This window comes from Ptychodera flava, chromosome 14, assembly GCF_041260155.1.
Source record: "Ptychodera flava strain L36383 chromosome 14, AS_Pfla_20210202, whole genome shotgun sequence".
Taxonomy (NCBI): Eukaryota; Metazoa; Hemichordata; class Enteropneusta; family Ptychoderidae; genus Ptychodera; species Ptychodera flava.
The window spans coordinates 3,394,882-3,418,733 of NC_091941.1; the positions used below are offsets into that span (position 1 = coordinate 3,394,882).

Consider the following 23,852-nt stretch of genomic DNA (forward strand, 5'->3'; position numbering starts at 1 on the left):
ATCTGAAAGAAATGAGCTATTTTAGATAGAGCTATATACACAAGAAACTAAAATGTAATTTTCGATCTCCTGTGAAAACATTCATTAACATGGTATTAAGAAAAGTGATATTCTACTGATATCGTAACTGGGGGTTTATCTTACCGACGACAAGGCAAAATTTACTAACAAAGGTAATCAATGCATAAGAAATCATATGGCGGTGAGCTCACTGCCACAGGCAACAATGGTGGACATCGTCCGATATTGGATTGTACAACTTAAGATAGGAACTGTTTAAGGTAGATCGCGCTTCGGGGATAGATATTCGGACTCTCAAATTTCTACAATTCTTTTCTGATCTAACACTTGTGGGGGCTTATTTTAAAGCTCTTGGCGTAAGAAAACTTTTCACCTTAGTTTTTCGAATATCGAAAATTTTATTTTTCCTTAGAGTCAACACAGGGGTGGTGGTCATTTTGAATTTCAAATATCGGGAAATCTCAGGTAATTTGCCTCTCTAGTACCAAATTTTGTGCGGTAACCCCTGATTTTTATTTTTGATTTAGTAAGAGAATGGCCCAAAGCTTTATTAAGGCAAGTTTGAGCAAAAGTTTGTCTTTCACTTTTGAGGTGCATACTACCTTAAATAAATATTTCATTGGGATCATCAATAACAACGCATTAAATGGAAGTCCTGAAAGTTAAAATATATGATGAAGTAATTTTTTTGGTCTGCAAAGAGGATTACTCGTAATATTTAATGGACTGATGGCTTGAGGATCCCGATTCCGTCTCTTCACATGGGTTTCAAGTTAAACTTTTCCGGAACAACATTTGAATCGTGCTCAATGAGTGCCAGTAGCTTCTAAGGAAGACGGTCTGACTGGTTTGAAATTACAAAAACCGTTATGTTAAGTAGGCCCCGAGGTCAATGAAAATCCCATGTTATGGATTATATTGGTCATAAATAACTTAACGAGAAATATTAAATAATTCAATATGAGTGCACACTGCTCATTTCTAATTTTCAAAACGGCAATACAATTAATGTGAGTACCATCGACGACAAATGGCAATGTTGAGGTTGTCCATAAAGTATTATTATTGAACCACTTATTCCTGAGACCACGCTGGCTTTGTGATCAAGAGATTGCGCCATTCACAAACATGATTCGTAGAAAGCTCAACCGCCTGGAACTTTCAATTCAAAGGTGACAAACCATGAGAAAACATATAAATGTGGATGCATATCAGGGCATTCGTACAATACTTCACGCAGTAACATAAGTTCTAGTTTCACAAACATCTATATTCTTCTATGCTGTCATTGGACCGACAATGGCAATTTTTCTTTTATAACAAACGGGATATGGAACATTAATAATAAAAGTTTGTCCAGCCGATGTTGATAAAGTGTGTCAAGCAATCGTATATGAGCAATAGATGACTGATGAATAGATAACTGGGTATGATCTAAAAAGAAACAAAAATTGTAAACTGATAAAAAAAGACCGGTACAGCAGCTAATTTATCACAAAACTGTTTGAACCACTTACAGAGAGGATTACGATGGGTAACTTTTTTAACCCCACTTCCCTATCCGATAAAATCAATCTGTCTTGCTCTGTTTATGTTAAAATGTCGTCTGAGGTTTGTGTGTTTCTGTTTTTTGTATGATTACATTTCCTTTGTCTCCGTTCAGTTACAGGCATTAGCCTTCATCATTGACGCTCGTCTTCTGGCTAACTGTATAGCATTATACAATCTTCATCCTCTTCACAATAGCATGCGTATTGCACAACACCCTCTTCAGACTAGTCTCCTGTCCAAAACACTGACGCTGTGTTCAGTCAGTAAGCCGATCCTTTTACAGGTGAGCGAATGTACAAGGACATGCTCGGCTGCTCAGGTGCACGTAAATGAAGGCTACATACATTTTATAATTGCTATCAAATACTTATATCAATCAATTGCCGCAGGTTAGCGATCAAATCTTGACAAGTCTTTCTCCAATGGTCATAACAGAAATAAGGAACTGCTTCTATACTTGTCGGCACTTTTGATGACGGCGCCATGATATTGTACGTGAAATGGTCGAGAGGACATAAAATCACTGACGCACACCTAATTACCTTGTGATAGTTTTGACGCAGGAACACCAAGGACAATTTCCTGGATCTCCGCTGACGTTAATCGTTGACAATGTTCAGAATAAATAGATATGCCAACCTTCATACAATAAATCGAAGAGTAAGTAACCAGTGCGTAGCGTAGCGACTGTTTTATTCCAAGTGAAAACCGAATATTACAGGCATGTAGATGCGTGCGTGTGAAACGACGGTTAATTGACAAACTTTGCACCGACTTAAAATTCACAACGTACATTGAATCAGTTAGAATCATGCTTTAAAGGTAAGGTAACCAAGAAACAGCGGAAAAAAACTAGAAACTCACTATGCTTTGACAGAAACAAAGCAGAATTTATGATTTAAACGGTAGAAGGCAGCCATCACACATCCTGTCAAATAACGTCTTTGCTGATATGAAAAATATCGACAATTGAAAGTTTTTAGAATCAGTGGTTACATGATGAATGCGGTTTGATACGCAGGTGCTGCTGTAGATACCACATTATAATACAAATCATGCCATATATAGTCGAGAATTACACACATAATATAACTCGAACAGGTGATTGCTTCATCAAGAAAAAAATTGCTAGGCTTATTTCAGGTACTAGGAACAGGTATGGTTGGTTGATAATTTTGTTCATGATTTTATATACTTTGTGTTCTTCATTTCTAAACCAATGACGGAAGTTCTATGCTTGTAAGACCTCGCAATGCACCAAATGATAATATAATCTTCACAGGATAGAGGAAGCAAAACTTTCCTTTCTATGGCTGCATGCTAGGATATTGCTCTATCAATTGATTGAAATTGGCAATCTTTTCACGTTACAAGAATTGCACTGAATAGCTGTGGGGATACATGATCTTCTCGGAGAAACCTGTGGGCGACTTTAATCGGACGTGACGAAGCCAATTCACCAAGGCGTGACCCCTTTGACATATTGTCGCTAATTAGCATAATGGATCAGATCGATGGCTTCGACAGGTTGGAGTTATCATCGCTTGGATCAACGTCACCAGGGGACGTCTTATGCCTTAAACAGATGTGCATATATTAGTCACGGCTTGTTTAAGCTTTCCCCAGTCTTTTGCATCTGTAGGGTGTGTGTATATATATATATATGTATAAATAATGTGTGTCCACAGTTTCAAAGTCGTTACTGCGTCGCGATCACGCTGGTGCCCCTTCCGGAGAGAAGTAAACTTCGAGCTGACGTACTGAGAAGTGAGGAAAACAACAGGTAGGGGTGACATTTCTGAGTATTTCTATTCACGAGTAGCTATATTAATATTTTTTCATGCTGCACAGACCAGGACATGACTAAGAAGCATTTCTGATATGCGACCCTTCAATATTGAAATCGATGAAGCATACAATATCCTGTTTTCTTTTCAATCTCCAGAAATTAATTTAAACGGTACAATGTCCTCCATGTTGAATGGACTTTCCACTGACTGGCGTTCATTGTATTTCTTTCCTCAGAATTAATTCGACGACTGCCTTGCTTCACGTGATAATGGATCGTTGGAGCCCTTTGCTTATTTCTGCTTCTTTGGCCTTACTTTTTGCCACTACCTCGATCGCACAGAACTCGTTCTTTGAAATGTTGCTCCAGCAACGGTTTGTAAGTAAATGGTTTTCTTTGTTATTTTAGAAATCAGAGGACCATCGCTAGGCTCAGAATATTCTAACTATAGCAATTGCGTTTTGAACATCAATTTGAATTCGTCTTCCATGGTTTTTTGGATCGCACATTTGTAGTGGGAGAAATGAAATTCAACTTAATTTGTATCCTACTCTTCAAAAAGTGTATAAAAAAGACACATGAAAACTTTTAATTACCACAAGACTATAGGAAAACAAAAAGGAAGAATCGCGTCGCTGGACTCCTCATCATCAAACAAAACTATCTCCTTGTTCGCTTAACAGAATCATTGGCAGGCAATCATTGCAATTCAGGGCTTTCCCATCGATGCTAATGCTTTTCAAATACCCATGAAAACGAAGGGCAAATGGTAAAGTTTTAACTGACGTTGTCTTTTCTTGGTCGTATATTTTCCATGTTCTACATTGCAATGTTACTTAAAATGCCACCATAGAGAATAAACCACCATCAAACAAAGGAATTACGAATAAAATAGAAAAGGCGAATTGTCAGTGACCTTTTGACTTTATCAACTTTATAGAAAGGCATAAGTAAATAAAAACAAATATCTGAAAAGGAAAATCAGGTGTTCTTTCTAGAGCAAAACAGAAACTTGAGTGACGTTTTCTACAAAGTCATTCGCAGTGATCGAAGCAGGATGTTAGCACAGATCAAAGTAACCCGCCAGAGTTTAATATATCTGCTACCTGTCTTATGCATGCTGTGGCCAATAGACAAATTTCAATGTCACTGTCGCCATACCAATGACCGAGACACGAGACATCCCATGAGAAATCAACGACCCAATAAATTTGCAAATAAGCGATGTGAATTTAATATTTGGCGTTTGTCTGATGAGTTTACGCACTCTGAAAAAGGTATGCCAAGGACGGTATTTGTGATCGCAACGCGAGGAATAGCCAGACTAACGGGCGCTAACAGTTTTACGGTACTGGTAACGCTCTCAATTCAATGTAAACACAGTAGATTTGGTGACGGTGATTCTTTCACGTTTATTTAACAGCAATGTCGATGAAACCTCTCACGGTGGATGTTTATACGATAATTAAAGGATTACAAACCAAAACACATTTCCCTGGCCGGATAATTTATACTTTCAGAGTACTTGGTAAACAATCAACTCATTCAACGGGGTTGGTTTTTATCAGCTTTTGTGCTCTCCAAATCGACAGTAGTAACGTGGGAATGAAACTATTCAACGGGTTCCATATCCTTCAGTCGATTCTTGTGAAGTGTGTTTTAGTTCCAGAGTGTAGTGAACAGATCAAACATAACATCAAAGTTTAAAAGAAATTTGGTAGTGTTTACGTTTTGGCTCCATCCATCTCTCCACGTTTTTGAAAAACAGATGACGTCCCTGCCCTTGTGTCTGGAGAAATTATTCACGTCAGAACCAGTGCAACAAAATCCCATGTAATTTTTCTGACCGACTTTTCCTTTCTGAAAGTTCTGTATGTCGTTGGATACTATCTTGTCCCCGGCACTTGACATCATATCAAAGATGATCACAAGTGTACATCATATCTTATACAGATACAAAGATCAACTAATTCTAATTCATTTAAGAGAGACGTATTCTCGCAAACTGTGACTTTTTCCTTTGAATGTGTTTACCGCGGACCCACTGGAGGACATTTATAATAATCTGATACTTTATCAAATGCTCATTGTTCCGTAGCGATCATGTAATACTGATTTACGTATGCCATCCCATTCTTAAGGTGGAGCTGCATGTTGCCAGCACAGTTTTTTAAAGCAATTTTTCGCATGTAAGATGACAAGAAAACCCCTTCATACTATAAACTTTTCAAAAAGCATAGAATCTTAAGTTTAATATGGTAGCAATAGTTTACTCGAAGGATGAAGGAGGTGTATATTTGGGGTAAAAAACCTCAATTTTTATATTAATGATTGAAGTTAATTCAAGTAAAAAACTTGACACTATTTTCTGAAATGTAATAATTCACTTGAAATAAGAGTATATGTAGAAAACACGACTGTTTTATTTTCCATTATCTATCCTCATTCTAAAACGGCATGGGTTGAAAGACTGACACTCAAAAGAGTGATGAAAAACATGATTAGCAAAATTAAAATTCCTCTTATTCAAAATGTAAGAACTTTATTGCCAAACAAAATTACTGTTTTGTTATACAGCATTTTAAGAACATAATGTGAAAATTTCAGAAAATTTGACCCAGCCAGAGTGGAGTTACATTCTTTGGAAATATTGAAATTGGGAGAAAAAGAGAAGCCAGAATATCGGGTGATTTGCATATATTTGCATAAATTAACACTTCTTTATCAAGCAACTTACGACTGCTTGACAAGATAAAAGGTGAACCCAAGCAATATTTTAATCTTTGGTCAACAAATTAATTAAAATTGAATTAATATTTGCAAAAAAGTGATTTTTGCAAAATACGCTGTATTGGGTGCAGCGTCCCCTTAATATGAGCAATTTTCAGTCTCTTTGTGAACTGATTGTAACTTTCAAAAGAGAAAAGATACCCTCAAAGATATTTCCTTTATTATTACCTTGGTTTGACTATTGATAACCTTCTGCAATTCAGATATCAATAGCTTTTCAAAAAAATGTCAGCAAAGGTCACATACTCTAAAGAGACTGCTACAACTCCTGATTTCACCATTGTGACATTTCTTTTAATATGTTTTTCATCTTTGTAAACAGTAAAGTTTGATAATCTAACTCGAATAGCACTGTTGAAATTGTCAGGAAGCCTATCTTTCCTCTGCCAGGGCAGTGATTTGCGATACCGCAAGTAACACGCAAAACTTTGATGATGTAAATTTTCTACTGCACACGGTACACAAGATACACAAGAGTTTTGTCCTTCCATCTGCATTCTTGGTGCTCTCTGCCTCAAGTGTTTCATCCTTTGATGAAGCAGGCTCTCTGTAACGTCATCATCACGAGATTTTAATATCTGACGTGCACCATGTCACGTTTACCATTTGAAAAGTACACTTCAGTTTTTGTGTAGGTGTGTGTGTAGGTGTGTATGGCTCAACAAGTGTTTTTCCTTAACGGGCTTTAAACCGATTATCCTTTGAAATGAAGAAATGAGGAAACAAATGTAAACAATGTATCAGTCCTCTTAAGGTAGATTAGTTTGAATAGAAATGGATCCGTGCCCTTTAATAAGAACGTGCAAAAGAAAAGACAGAAGACAAAAAAACAGAGTTTTGACAATAGTCGACGCCAACGCATAGTCGCCTATTACGTACACTCAAATGTATTTCACGGGTTGTAATATCTACAGTTTCATTTTTCAAAGTTAAAGAACGTCACCTGGGAACATTTCTCTAGGAATTACGGACTGTCAGTCACTACCCTGTTCAAAGGGTTGTTGCTTCATCTTCCAACAGCCTAGACAGGTTGACCCCGATCACTGTACCGGAAAAAAAGTATTCGCATCCCAAACTGAAAATATATATATATGAAAAAGAATAGAAATTATAAAGCTCATGCTGACGAAGCAAAAGGATAAAAGCAATTACGTAGATCATAATTTCGAAGTAGGAAGAGAAAATTTCCCAAACAAGTAATCTTTCATGATATATTGCCTTCAAGTTGCGTGTTATTGGATTGTGCCACGGAACAATCACCGTCTTAGTTATTGTACATGTAAATCAATGCAATATGATCAATAAGAAATAATACAACTCAACAAAGTGCCCCTACACATCGAAAAAGTTTGCTGTCATGGCCGAATTTAATTCACACTCCGTTTCTGTGTGCCCCTGCCTCTGCTAAAGACACTATCCCTCGTGTAAAATTGGGTGGTTTTCGCAGCCAGAGGCTAGCGTAGTCAACCGTTTCAGTTTCGGATTAAATTGTGGGCGGAACTCATAATCTTAAAGAAATCTACAACCACTGCGATGTATTGGTCTTGCACTGCCAGAACTAATGAGGTGTAGAGATTAGATTAAGTGGCCTGCAATAGATACCCATCACTATTCAATAACAAGAAAGTGATCACTATCTGTATCATACAAAAAGAATACAAGATCTGACAGATGCATTTCCAATGCTCTGAGGCCAAATTCAAGGATTGGCAATCGTATTCATACCCTTGTCCGTTTAAATTCTAACCCATTTTATATACTTCATTCAAAAATCCTAACAGCGCTTTAATGTCTTTCCTTTCTTTTTAGGGAAGCGGTCAGGCGGAAGAAATGTTACCACCCGTCAAAGTAGGCGTTGGAGAAGTCTTGGATGCCTTACAAATAAAACGTAAGTTCTGTGTCTTTAGCCGTGGCCGACTTTTACCACTGTGTTAAGTAAGCGATAGACAGAAAAACATTGAAATACAACGCGGATTGTCCGGAGGCAAAGTGTATAGTTTTGGTTATTGGGTCGAGAAGAAATCTAATCGACTCTTTCATAAGTGTTCGTCGCCTCTTTCACATTTAAACCTTTTCAATTGCGAAAAATATACGGTTATGAAGTTAGCCACCGACCACGTTGTCAATTTTGTTCTGAGAAATAGAACAACAAAGTCATGTATTGATGACCCTGCCTTGAATGGATTGATTTACCTAATACCTCTGGCATCTGTCGATTGAACTTGTTTTGAAAGAAGGCTGCGAATAATGACGAGTACTTTGTTTTCTACCATGCGATCAATCGAAAAAAGGCATGAGGTATCTTCCATCAGGTTTAGCCATGCAATATGAAAGTACAGAGTCAGTGAATCCTATGTCACTGAAGGGCATGGAATATGGAAATTTTTCAAGTATGTTACCACTGATATGAGTTCTCTCCGCTGGTTCGATACAAATGGGACACATATATATCTCAGGTAGATTGATCAATAGTATGATATCGATCAATAAAAATGCAGATCAGACGAGTGAATTATCTTTTATTGAGGATCTAGACTGCAGACGACATCAGGTGCAAGGCTTATTCTACGGATCATCTTTATTTCGCTTGATGAAATTCCGTTTGCCCTCTGTCGAAAAGAACACAATAACATGTGAAAAGATGATCTCATGAAGACAAAATTTCCTTCACAAATTCGTATATGTCAAAAATGACTGATTTGAAGAACAAAATGTTTTTCACCATCTATTTTATGTAGAGATTTCACTTCTTTTTATAACACTGTAGGGTCAATTTAATATTGTGAACACATTTTACGCCACAGAACACCATATCATCGAGTGAAATGTAAGCGACAAACGCAATGTGCAGTTTGCATCATTTTCCAGGTTAACTCTTCTCAAACTCACGTGTTTTCATGGTAAATCAAAAATTTCCCATTAAACTACTTCAGTGAGATAAGATTGCTATCGATTGAAATCCATCATTTTTCAATCATTTAAGGGGTCCTAGTTTTGAAATGGGCGGAATATATCTGGAGACAGCGTAGAGATCTCATGACTTTGATATCTGATACGTTTATAAATTACGAGATGAATGTCCTTGTTCTTTGTCTTCATATTTTAAAACATCGCATCTCCATGGCAACTAATTGTTGATCCAAATACACACATGTACTTATATCTTATCACATCTCGCAATCCATAGTTATCCTTTTTTGTGCTTGAATAATTCAAGTTTTGGGAGATAATATCTGAATTACCTGGAGGTACATCTTCTGTAATTGCCCGAGCCCACAATATAGCGAACGTCTAAAAGTAAACTTAATAAAGTAAGCCGGATACCATTTTCCTTACATTTTTAACCATCAAATGTTGACTACAATCGAACTTATTTTCATGCTGTACAGTGTTTTGTATTCCAGTACGGAGCGCGATATCTTAGTAGCAGATGAAGTAGTCGAAACCAATGCAGTCATTTGAACCTAAGCTGCTGTCAATTAACTCTAAATTGTAAATCAATAATCCACCTATGATAACATATAAATAAAACATGTCGGAATTAAAGGGAATAATAGAGATATGTGTAGGAATTATTGAAGAATATGAAGACAATGTTTTCAACGCAAAAAGGAAAACGTCGTACGTTACGAGATGCGTTGTCTTAGAAATATTACTAACCTTTGAAATAAAATGGCAGCGACATGTAACTTGTTTCGGAAAGCAGAAAATGATCTTTTAAAATAGTTTGTCAAGGTTTTAGATTTTATGTTTATTACCCGAATGATGATAGAACGGACATTGGAAATGGATTCAGCTAAAATATTGTATCTTGTGTATTGTAAATGATCAGAAACAATTTAAAATATGGTAATGAAAAAAAAACTGTAATTCCCTGTCGACATGTAAAGAACTAATCCGCATGGCTTAACCGATAATTTGGTGTAAGATTTTGTATGTATGAATTCCTCTACTCTCGTAAATGTACCAAGTGGTACTTATGGCAGAATGAACGTTCGCGTTTTCAAATCGATTGCCTAAAACTGGTGAAATGGAATTTCCTTCAATCAAGACCCTGTGTCAGTTAATGCTGATAAGGTTTTTACAACGCTGAAGAACATTTCAAGGTTATTAATTTAGTATTTAACTCTTGGGTTGCGGACATTCGAAAGAATTACTACTTGTGCGCTTCATTCGTAAGGCTTGGGCGCATGAATGCATGGATGGTTACACAGGGATAAACCATTATACGACAGCCTTGTCAGCTATACGGTGAGACTCATGTTACTCACCGTAATTCACTTCAGTGCAACCGTGCATTTGGTGCGCTCAATTCCAAATTACTATTTATTCAACCTTATCTGGCTTTGATTAGAAAGGTATTAAGTGATACTCAATTCTTTCTTTAATGTTTTACAGCATGTAGCGGTTATTGCCAAGAGGGTTTATCGAATCACGAATCTGTTACACTGCTCCCTAATGAATATTGCTGGTCTTACAGCGACATGATAATTGTGTGAAGGGCTCTGTAGAGTTTTAACTGATATTGGCCGTGGAGATCAAATCTCATGGTTGATCAAGTGGTGATAAAATCACCATTGATCACGGACACCTGGGTTATTACAGTCCGTTTGATAATTACGACCTTGATGTATTAAAATGAGACACGTTAATTCATCGACCGCAATTACAGCGGCATTACGACCTTGATGTATTAAAATGAGACACGTTAATTCATCGACCGCAATTACAGCGGCAAGTATTGACATTTGTATTCCCTAGTCGGTAGAAATTTGTGACTTACATTCAGCAAAAATTGACCCAGAAAGAGAACTCAAACATTTTCAAAGAAGCGTTGTCGTGACAGTGCAAATTATCCTAAACTCAACGTCTTTGTCTTCCAACGCTGTCTGAATCATTCAGCTCAATGGTAATCCTGGTTCATAAGTCGCTTTCAACCATATGCAAACAGTTTTTGTTTTTGACATTGGAAATTGTGGTCCGAGTCGATTTCACGAAAGTAGCCATCTTGGAATTACCCTGAGACGATTATTTCTGTTTATTTCACTCTTCCTTGATAGTTTATAATTTCCCTCTGGAACAGGCATAAGTGTTTCAATCTGCGGGTTAGGCTCGCGACATGTTCCCTTGTAATTATTTTTATATCGAGTCGTGAACTACTGAGGTCATACGGCCTAAATCAACAGACAAGGTCACGTTTATTTCGTGCACTGTTTTAATTAGCAACAGCTACAAGCACTAATTGTGCTTGATGACGATAACATTGTATAATGTTAACCGTTATCAGTTGATACTTCGCGCTTTGCAACTCTATTTCGAAGGTGTTCCTGTGATGAAATCGACACTCGCAAAGAAGGGACGCTGTAAAATTCTGAGGAAACCAAGCTTTTTGAAATTGCAGTGTGCAAAGGAGTGACTTCGCAATGAACGCACTATCAGCAAAACGCGGTCCTCTTGATCGTAAAGGTTGCGACGAACGATTTTATCAAGATTCAAATTCATCAAACTGCCTTACATATACGAAAATGACTAATGCAATATTAGAAGTTCGATGATAGGATCACAAAATTGATCGGACAAGCATATGGGCAGTACGGATATCAATACTGCGCCAGACATCAGTTCTTGCTGCCACATAAGATAAAACAGAATCGGCACAGTACAAGATTTGGAGAAATGTGACCATAGCAGGATTCTTTAAGACCACTCATGTATTACATCAAATAAATGACACCAAGGTTTGCAAAAAAATCAATGCTCGACTCTCTCATATCCTGATTTATAATGTAACAGTAGCATTAAGTTTAACCTGCATTCAAATGTCGGCAAAACGGAAAAAAGAAAGAAGAATAGTTGATTTAGGAATGATTGAATGGTTGTATCAACAAAGACGGGGCTTTGAGGCGGGTATGAAACGAGGCATTTGGGTGATTTGATCTTACAGAGAGGCAGAAGTGTGACACTTTGATACACGATCTCCTTAACTGAAGATGTAAAATTCTTTTAATAGGCTAGTTTCATTATTCTTCGTAAAACTAACATTTCTGTCTCCTTACAACCGCAATTTCCAAGCTAACCGACGATGATCATAAAACTACAATTGATATTTGCGCCAATGAGCGAATCGTTCAATTAGGGAAATATCAACATTGTATACGTAAAAGTCATGTATCACGTGGTTGTTACCGAAATTGCCCCAAAACGATTATGATATGCTAACCAACACCGAATTTACATCTTTTGCAGAAACTTAAAGATCAAAAGACTGCATAAAAGACACTTAGTGTCGAATAAACCTTACATGCGCAGCCGTCTCTCTATTTCTCACTTTACATGGCGGCATTTCAAAGAGTCCCCCGGGATAGTATTAAATCGATTATCTCTAGAGTTACCTGGATAGGCGATTTGTCAGTGTCTAGGGGAGTCATTTCCTGTGATTATTTGTTTCATTACGGTGGAAATAGCCACAATCGTGCCATTAAATGTGAACAACCTTTTAGCGTCGCAATAAGGAAAACAGCCCGACAAGAAACTACAAGGCTATCATAACCAACGCAAAATAAAGCAATGATCTCTTCAGGAAATAACAGCTAACATACCTCGAAGCAAATTCTTCCATCAGTGTAGGAGTCATGTTTGATAGGGACATAAAGGCAGTTGTTCTTTATATATCGCTTGGAGTCGATCGCTAGTTTTCATGTGTGGTTTAAAAGGCGGACAGGTTAACCGCGACTGCACCACATGTAAATGTTCTTTCATGTTGCAAATGTACTTGGACTTTTAATGTTTAGAAAAAATATATGTCCATAAGAATATAAAAAGCAGTGGACGAGGAATAAAAAAGAACGGTTTGACCAAAGAATAATTACACTTCTCGATCTATTTCGGGCAAAATAAGGAGTTTAAAACATGATAAAAAGCGATTTGATTTGTATATTCTGTTGAAAAAAATGATTGAGGGAAGAAGACGAAAGTTTTACATTCAGTGTACATTGACGGTTTCAGTGAACAATCTGCGGGAGAATATCAGGAAGGCCATTGCCTAGAAATCTTCAAAATTCGAGACTACTGCGTCATCATAATTAATTTCCCATTAACATTTTTTGCCGAACAAGGGAAATTTTAAAACACGATAATCCTTTAGACCTCATTTCATGTATACACTATATGAATACAGTTGACAAGTCTCTCTGCATCTCATTGCAATTGAACCAGCCTGTGATTTGCCACTGGGAGGCACAATCGACTATAATTCACACAAACATACGAATTTCACTGACGTTTGACAAGTAACAGGTACCAAACTAAGAACTTTATCCGAAATGTTGACGAAAATGCTATTACACTTTGTTTACTCAACATTCATCATAACCTGTAATCACTGAATGATATAAATTCTATTCCTGTCCACATAAAAATACCGTCCAGTGCAAAAGGATTGTTTGTATACTTTGTGCACAAGACAACAGTACCAGAGACCGAATACATGGTGTGAATTCACCTAGTTTGATTCAGTGGCCCTGGCCTGTTAACCCTATTCAGGGCTCTAAAAAAATCTGCGCCGATATACGACTTAAACAACATTTATCGGGACTGACCTATGAGACTTTAAGATCGATTGCAGGACATTAAGTTTACATCAGAGAAATTAAATGACAAATATAGTAATCTCAAATTATATACATGAACGATCTGAAAATTTATTGCTACCTATTCGGCTAACGTTGAAAGCTCTTGTTCAGAAAGCCATAAAATCCTCTGTGATAGTTTTGATAATGGGGTGGAAAATTGCCTAATAAATCAATTACTAAATAAAAACATTAGCAAGTTTTCATTAACCTTAGTAACAAGGTTACAATGTGTAAAAATGTTACAATTTGTTGATCTTACTCTTTAAAATTAATGCCGACAATTACTGCCTCACATTTATGGCGACACATAGACTAATCCTACCTGAAAATATACCAATACAGGATGCGTTCTGTAGTGAAAGTTTCCTTAATTAAACTGAAATTACATAATTACTCCAGCACGAAATTGCTCCGGAGAAAATATTTTCTGTACAGCTTTGGCTCTTAATAACTGAAGTGAGATTGCCGGCGGAAGGTTTCTTGGCGATGTGTAGAGAATATTGCAGAAACCCTAATAACGGGGCAGAGGGAATCCTAGCGAATGTCAGCATTGATGAAATGAAATGACACGGGGCCTTGGAGATTTAGTCATTTGAGAAAAATACGGGTTCGTGTCAGGTATCTGGATTTTCCGACGTTTTTCACGGCAGAGTCTTCTAGCGAAAACATCCTTACTTTGCTCATATTTTTTCTAATTTTACTGAAGTCACAGGTTTAACAATATCTACACTTTATTCTCTGAGTGTTCTTACCACAAAATATATTCTTGCGACCCACTTATCCCGATATGATCTTTGTCCCTTGCCGGATTGAAGTATTTGTTCACACTTTTCGTACATCTTCACATTCATCAGAAAATCCTGAATGATGTCATAGGTAGCTCTTGTATGTACTACAAATATGATGTAGCACACTGAAGATAGTGTCTTTGTATACAACAGAATATGACAAGAGCCTACACTTGGTGATGACTTCTGTGAACGCTTCGCTTATATCCGCTTGTTCACAAACGTTTGAGCATTGATAACATACAAGGAATATGACATATGTCCGTGATAGTACATGCATCTTGGTAAACAAATGAGGTCGTCCCTTGTCCTCTGTGAAATGCACTTCACACTAGCATCGTGATTTACCAGGGAAACTGTCTAAAGTGTATTTTTACAATTATTATAGAAACAACTGACGACGCGTTGACTATTAACGTTTAATTATTGGCAAGGGCGAGAGGAAAGCCAAGCCGAACCCGTTAATTTGGCTTTCCTCGAGCCCGCGCCCATAAATAAACGTTAATGGTCAGCGCGGAGTCTGTTATTTCAATTATATTATCAACGAATCCCGAAAAACCGTCAAAATTTACGACAATTTCCCGTGCGAACGACAACGGGGCCCCAGAACCTGTCAGTGAGTAGTGCGCGCGATGCAAAAAAATTGCAAATCCGGAGATTTGTTTGAAAAAAAGCGTCTTAACTTGGCCTACAAATGCTCCATTATATTTTGTGGTTGATTATGATCTTTGTACAAATCACAATTTTCGTTTTAGCTGTAAAGTTATTGTGTTTACGATATTATTCATAGTCACGGGCAGGAAAACAAACCATTACTGTGTATTTGTGGGCAGTCACGTGGTTCAGCTCGACCAATTAAAACGCAATGGACAGGGCATGGTCATATAATTTCCAATGTATCTTATTAGGAATATATCAAGAAACATTACACACGATTGCCAACTTTGATCCTTTCATAAAGAAAACACTGTTCTCGTTTGAATCTCGTCTACATTTATTAATTCGACAGGCCCAGGATATCGGCATTTCAATTATTGGAGTTGCATGCTTATTAAAGCGAAGGTTGGATTCAGGGTGTAGTGGACACACAATGATAAATAAACAATTTTATCTGGACCTCAGCAATTTATATTATATCTGACAAAATGTTGCTCTATCTTCTAGACTAGGTCTAAATGATTTTAAAGGATTAGTAAGCTTGCCACCCGGGTTAAAAAAAACTACAGAAAGCATTTCAAGAGGGAGCCACAGTAAACCTTAAGCTTGTTGTTCTGAACTTACTATAAGTACAGTTTTAGCAAGATGCATACAGCAGAAGTACTCAGTTCAGACTTCTGACCTTTAAAGATGGTACGACATTTGTCGATGGATGTAGTCATAAAGGCATCAGGAGAAGTGACAGGCTTTAGGCTTCCACTCCTGTCTACTTGACTGTTAAGCACTGACCGTTACCATAAAGATTAAAGTTGAACAGCCGTCATCGCCATCGCGCATGTCAGAGCAAACCAAATTCCCACGCAGGCCTTCACAGATTCAATAACCTCTATACCACGCATGGTGTGGATACAGCTCGATCGACCGTAGGATATTTGATTGTCAGGTAATATGTAAATGTTAACAATTTTGCTTCCATATGAATCCAAAGTCCCGGATGTAGTCTTCCGTTGAATTCAAACCATGGAAACCACCCTGGTGAACTTTGATTTTGTTACAGTAATGGAAAGAGCATTGCCGATAATTCAATAATAGCGATACCAGCTAATGCAAGGAAACTTTACTCTATTATGTTTAGTCAGCATTGTTGAAATGGCATAGAAACGTCTAAGACATTAAAGTGGATGTGACAAGAAATGACAACATCATTACTTACTTGATAATTATGAAAGTCAGTTGTTGAATTGAAAGAATCAAACTTTGCTAACAGCGTAAAGACTTTCCCCCAACATCCTTGTCTCATTTAGGCAGAATGCGCCTCAGTAATAGATATTCATCCTCTCATACTTTTACAATGCCTTTATAGGCTACCATCTGTTATTTATTATTTGAAAATCTAAGATTTTATTTTCCCCGTAGAGTAAAAACAGTGATGGCGGCCATTTTGAATTTCAAGTGTCGGTAAATATAGGGTAATTTGTACCAAATTTTGCACAGTGGCCTCCGATTTTTATTCTTTTAATTCTTTTTATTTGTTTAATGCTTCTTACGTAAAGTTTGAGCAAAATTTTAAGAGTTTCTCTTTCGAGACGCGTGCTATCTTAATACAGGTTGAAGTGACGTTATACCTCAGACAGTCTCTTGTTGTCTGTTTCAAAGAAGATCATTGCTAGGCCGAATCACGCTTCTCAATGCAACTTTAATGTTTACAGAAACTGACAAAGCTTTCTCCAATGTCATCGCACTCAGTATGTATGAATGGTTGTCACTTTTACATGGCTCCGTGGATGATTTGACATAAAATCATTTTCATCTACGTAATCCCTAATGGTTGATCTGCCAGTATCGTTTTTCCATTCACATTAAACATTGAAGACGTTACACAATCGCATTGGACAGCGACTAACGTAGTGTCAGGATGTAACTGACGTAACCTAGTATTGCTGCCTTCCGATCTAGACGCCAACTCACGTATTTCTACACTATATATATATATATATATATATATATATATATATATATATATATATATATATATATATATATATATATATATATATATATATATATACACACACACACACATACATGTATTTACTTCGTAACGTACGGTCTTACGTCCGGAAAATTTAACATTATATTGCTTTCATATTTTTGCCAAGCGCGATGAACGAAGAACAAATCGTCTATTTGAACAACATCCCATGCAACGCGTTCTTGTCTAAGATAGATAGACGAAATGTGAATGTATGTATGTATGTATGTATGTATGTATGTATGTATGTATGTATGTATGTATGTATGTATGTATGTATGTATGTATGTATGTATAGATGATATGAATAAATGTCATACAGAATGCGTAAGTACACATTTTCATTCAAAAAGGATCACCAATCCAGCATATAGCTGATGTAGTCTTTCAAATGAATGTCCCTCAAGTGCCAAATTTATATGTAAATGCATTTGTCATGGACTTGTTTTGATTTCATTTTTGCTTTTTCACTAATTCTTCTAGCCTGCCCAACCGGAAGAGGGTTTGATTGCTTAAGTTCAGGTCTGTGTTTCGACAGTTTTGAAGAAATCTGCAATGGTAAAGCAGTGTGCGGCATACAAGACGAATGTAGCGAACGAAAGGATCCTCAAGGTTGTCTAAATGACTATGCCAGAAAGGCTTGCAACTATGAGCATGCCATCCAGTGGCTCACAAGTTATGGTAAGTCGCATAGTGAAAAACTGCTTCATGTTTATAGCTATAGTTGCACAGAAACTCTCGACATGGTTATTATCAACATGTACTCAATAAAGTCTGTTGCAACACTCTTTTCTGCTTATTTAAGGGGAACTTGGTGTTTTAGCCTTGAAAATTATTGACAGTTTTCGACTTGGCAAACCTAGCCTTTGGATAAAAATTGTTGTCAGGGACTTAGCACAGTTCAAATCTAGTAAGCTTATAACTCTGCCCGAATCTCCGTGCAAACAGAATGAGGTATTAAACTTTATAACCAGCCCGATGTATTGATGTCCCAGAACGCCTAATTCGCTTGAAACTTAATGTTAGCCAAAGTTGGAGATAATCAAAACTCGGTGATCTACTAATTGTGGTTATGCAATTTTTAGAGTCACTGTGTGCGTTCTAGAAATCAGAAAAATGCAGGATTTACGACCCCCTGACGTAACAAAAGGCCTAGGGCGTAACAAGTGGAGGCCTTAATGCTCAAACTGTATAACCAGAAGTGTGATTTGAAATGTGAGAGTTCAGCTTCCTTTTAAAGTTCTCTCGAGCATTCAGTGTAAAGTTCTTGTAAAGCATAATGTTATCTTTTCATGATTGGACCTGCTCATAACCGGCCCATCATTATATAACACAACATCAGAGGTTCCATTGACTCTAGGGATTCACTGACTATTCATGACGTACACTAGAACTTCACAAACTCGGAATGCGTCTCGATGATTCCAGGATTCCTTGAGCATCAAGTCTTCGAGGAATTGAAGGCGGGCAATAACCCTTAAGTAAAATCGACACTGCAAACGTGGGTGGAGTCGACTTTAAAATGGAAAAGGAAGGAAGGAAGGGATGACGTCAGAACTGATACAATACAGAAACGTTGATTCAATTGACGCAAACGTATCGAATTCCAAAGTACGCTTGCTTGATTAGTAGTAAATTACCTTCCGAAGCATACAATACGTCGATTTTCCAAAAGGACAGCATGCAGCTAGTGATGGTTAAGTGTCAGGTTAACTTTCTTACTCTTATATCAACGCTTTCTTATCCTCTTTGTAGGTGTCCCAAACTTTCCCCAACTCAACGACGATTATGATCTGCAAACATATTTCGACCTGGTCTTCTTTTACCATACAGACTGTAAGTAGCTCTTCAATTGAACACATTCATAGCTCATTGCTCCTTCCATTTAGTTCACCAAATATCTGCATTACTATTGTGACTTGAATTGCCTTCCACACATTTCTTACAAGCAAGATAACAGGCCTACGCGTGTACAAATACGTGTTTGGCGATTGGAAGGTTGGTCGACTCAACCATGGCAGGACATGAACCAATACAACAATGAATTGAATTAAATGTTGGCCTTGGGACTCCTGCCACCAACCATCCATAACAAGCAAAATTATCTTTCAAAAGTTGTGCTTATAGTTGCCTCTATCATAGGTTGCGAACGCTTCGAAACAAACATATCTTGATAAAACGTGGCATATTTTCTGTTGTTTATGATTTTTTATTTATCTGCTTCTTCTGCATGGATCATAATATCTGAAATGAATCAATAAATAAGTTCGTGTTATGTACTGATATTACAGTCTGCCCTGATGGAAGAATTCGCTGCCACGATGACTGCGTGTTCTATGCTGACCTATGTGACCCCCAGACTGACCACTGCAAATGTAACGGCTACAATATCACTACTATCGTCGACAGCAATCATCAATCACGTGAGTGTCACAATTAGTGTCCTTCTATCCCAGTTTTGTGATGTACTTTCACTGGTTCTTATATTACGGTTATTTCATGCAGCGATGCTGATACAGTGCGATTGACTATTACATTGGTTGATGTGCAACGGTGAATGGTTGCTTTCTTTATTTTTTTTGATGAAGTGTTTCGTTTGCCATAATTTGGGCTAAATTTGCTCTGATTAAGCATGTACATGTATGAACTTGGTCACTGTTATGATGATGCAGTGCCAATCACAAGCATGCACACACTGTATCTTTGAATCTTGCTACGTCTATGAGTAGACTTATTACATGCCTCATATATCGAACTTCAAGTGCCCCATAGGATTGAATGGTTGCTCGCCGATGACGTAGAGGGCCGCATAGCCATCATTTGACCGAAAGTGAACCGGAACTATTTTCATCTTGACAACTTTGGGATTTAAAAATGTTCAAATTACAAATTACACGTTTTACAGAAAATACTGCTTGAAAAGTCAACTAATGGCATAACGATGATTCAAATATATCAATGCGTCATTCGACGATGAAATCACTATTTTTTAACGGATTTTCGTCTGATATGGAAAATAAAGAATATGGTTGTCATTTGCGAACAAACCAATACATTTGGAGTGAAAATTATGTAAGAGGGGCATGTAATAAAAACTCTTCAGCGAACAAAGGATTATGTACCATCGAGGCCGGAGACAATTTGCCTTCCTGACATTACAGTCGCTCGTGAGCTATTCAGCTCTGGGACTATTCGCCCCATAGACGAGTGTACATAAGCGGGTTGTTTCTCGCTTATGTACACTCGTCTATGGGGCGAATAGTCCCAGAGCTGAATAGCTCACGAGCGACTGTGCTGACGTCGGGCAAATGGCCACCTACTCTCGAGCACACAGTCCCCTTGTTTGGGTTGTTATAATATTATTGGCCATTGAAGATATCTAAACCCTGCGTTGAATTGATTCTCAAAATCCTTATTTCTTTCTTATCTTTCTCTTGTTTGCCTCAGATAACTGATATATTAACCTCTGTGATGCTTTCTTGCACAAAGTTTCGTATGTATTGCGTGAACATCTTGAACGTACAATTTAACGCTGTTATTCCGGATGATCTATTTTGCATATCAATATGTCACTTTCCCCTATAGGCCAACACTGATATTGCAAGAGTTGTAAGTTTAATACCTATCATCTCTTTTCCAACAGAGCAATTTGTAGAGTACCAGATCTTCAGAGAATCCCAGGAGAGATCAGCGCATGCACGTCACTGAGTCTCATTTCAGCATACGCTAAGTTTACGAGTTGATGTTGTCGCAAAACAGCATAGGACAAGCCAGTATTCCCACACCCTAACCCAGCTATTGGCACCGCGCTCTCCATCATGGATTAAGAAAATAATCATATTACACAAAGAGACGAACATATAGAGTCTCGTTAGATAACTTTTAAGACGCATGATTTTTATCATCAAAATTACCGAAGAATATTAACAGCCAACATTTACGTCAATCGCCAGATCATATACGATATACCATGCTTGAGGTCAAGTTTAAGTTGTCTTTGTTTTTCAAATAGAAAGCGGTTTGATACCAGCCAATTTTTGGTAGAGTTTTATTACCATAGATAAACATAGTGGACGTAAAGTATTGATATATTTGCTAGCATTTCTCGGCCACAAGGGACTATAATAGCCGACACAACGACCCACCACCGACGAGACTGACAAACAAATATAACCATACCGACACATATCCGCAAATACGAATCATGCAAAAGGATAACGGTCACGTGATATAAAAATATGTATATTTACTGATTGCAATACTCTGTATATGTTAAGCGAGACATTGGATACATTAAAATATATCCGTTTTTAACAGACGGAAGCTCTGTGCTACTGTTTGAGTCCCAAACCTAAAGCCCTTGATTACATTTAGCAGACAGCTTGAATTAGTCGAATACTGTTATTCTTCTGATTTTATAATGATAACTTTAACATCCACCGCACAGATATATATATATATATATATATATATATATATATATATATATATATATATATGTAAGTATGATGTATATATATATATATATATATATATATATATATATATATATATATATATATATATATATATTAATTATTGTCCGATTACATGGGTTTATGTGCCCTAAAGTAGGTGACAATTTTTCCAACGCCAAGACAGCAAGTTATCTCCTGCTGCGAGGGCACATAAACCCATGTATTCAGGCAATAATATTTTTATTACATGCCTCTTCGCAGTTAATGCTATATAACATTTAGTTACATGCAGGGCGTTTTCAAACAATTCTACCATTATCGACCAGCATCAAACAGATTTTAACGAAAATCAAAATAGCAGTGCGCGCATGGATATTTTACATCTCGCCTTAGGCGTCTACTTTGCCATCGAAAGCATCGACGGACTTATATACTTATATATATATATATATATATATATATATATATATATATATATATATATATATATATATATATATCACTGATCATTTCTGCCAGCAAAAGACTTGCAAGATCACATTGTAGATCATCTACAATGATCACATGTTTGACACTGCAGATGTACTTTTCTGTCCAATACTTTCTTAAGATAGAACTTGGTATACTACGGTGTTTAACTTGAAATCGGAACCACAGTAAGTACCAGATATTAAATGTCGGAATTTTCGAGGAGCACTCTTATCCAGAAGTTATTTCAAAATTGTTCAAAAGTTATCGGCTACACAGTAAGCTGGTAAATTTTGCATCGACTTTCCAGCGGTTTCCTAGTTGTAATATAGTTTCGGCACTATGTCAATGGAGCCATCAGAACTGTTGTCCCAATTCGCAAATATGTACCTCTCTGTTCTCTACTCAGAGCATAACATTATCGACATGTACGGGTTTCGATTTTTGGAAATTCCTTGTACCACTCGACAATTTTCGATTAAAAAGTGTTGTGTAATTTTTTATGAGGTAGTTTGTAGATTTCAAAGGATATTTAGTATCATCATGGAATCGTGGACAGTCTATACCGGTTTATAACCTGAAAGGTTTCTCAAATGTAACTACGTTTTGAAACGTCAGCACTTTATCAGATTAGGCCAGCCTATTTCTTTTATTGAGATTGTTAATCTGTTTTACATCTTACCTCATTGACATTACTTGTGATCTTCCAAGTCTGAAACTAATGACAAGAACATCTCAGTGTCTAGGGTTATTACTGCTCTAACACAGACCACATTACCATTCCCTTCTCCAAATCGGTACAAGTATGTTTCAAAGTGAAAGAGGGTTTACAGGTTTTAATGAAAGTTCATTTCCACATCGACCTATCATACAATGACACCAATACTGTCATGAAGCCATTTTGTGATCTGCCTTGGCAGGCTGACAATATTGATGACGAGGAAATTTTCGCAATTATCACCTTCGACGGTGTCGGTGTCTCTTATATTACAATTACTGTGAACTGTACGTATTAACGGCGGCCCGAGCCATATCACGAATACTCACAACGTACGGTGACGTCATTGCTCGATCCACTGGCTATGGTAACCCTGCTGGGGGACACGATAGCCCAGAGGTAAAAATAGCAATCTCATGTAAATTTTCCAGTGATAAGATTGGAATCGTGATAACTCACAAAAGCCATGATGAAAGTCTGACATACGTGTCAGGGATCAGACCTAATTGGTTGCAAATGCTACAGTGGTTTTTTCCCGTGAAAACGTAAGTATCTAAGCCGGCCAGAACACATTTGTAGAGTCTCGCTTCCACTGAAATTGACATTATTCTGTTTCCTACGTCTGAACTTGACAACGTCAAAAGGTTGTAATATTATAAGGGACAAAGATGATAATGGCAGACGTGTGATGTGAACAACTGGATGTACGTCACAAGTTGTCGATAGCTCTGACGACATGTCTCTTTGTTTCCTTATTGTCATGGAAACGTCATAGTGAACGAACAAGCGGATGAAAGGAACTGATTTTTACAATCTTCGACTCAACTAGATTTCCTTCAAAAATTGTTAGACCCTGCGTCGAATATGTTTTACGGCAAACTTTTCATACAACTTCTGAGTTCAAAATTGAAAATTTCCTTCTTTTATGTACGTTTGATTAATTTTCTTGG

General features: G+C 37.2%; 1 protein-coding gene across 1 annotated transcript; it reads left to right on the top strand.

Moving 5' to 3' along the window:
* The first annotated feature begins 3,222 nt into the window (after positions 1–3,222).
* On the top strand, positions 3,223–21,577 carry LOC139148975 (uncharacterized). The gene is made up of 7 exons (XM_070720452.1): positions 3,223–3,355; positions 3,598–3,739; positions 7,961–8,039; positions 17,743–17,940; positions 19,015–19,095; positions 19,551–19,682; positions 20,903–21,577. The coding sequence occupies exons 2-7, from the start codon at positions 3,632–3,634 to the stop codon at positions 20,965–20,967; spliced, it is 663 nt and encodes a 220-aa protein (XP_070576553.1). The 5' UTR covers positions 3,223–3,355; positions 3,598–3,631; the 3' UTR covers positions 20,968–21,577.
* Positions 21,578–23,852: the final 2,275 nt, after the last annotated feature.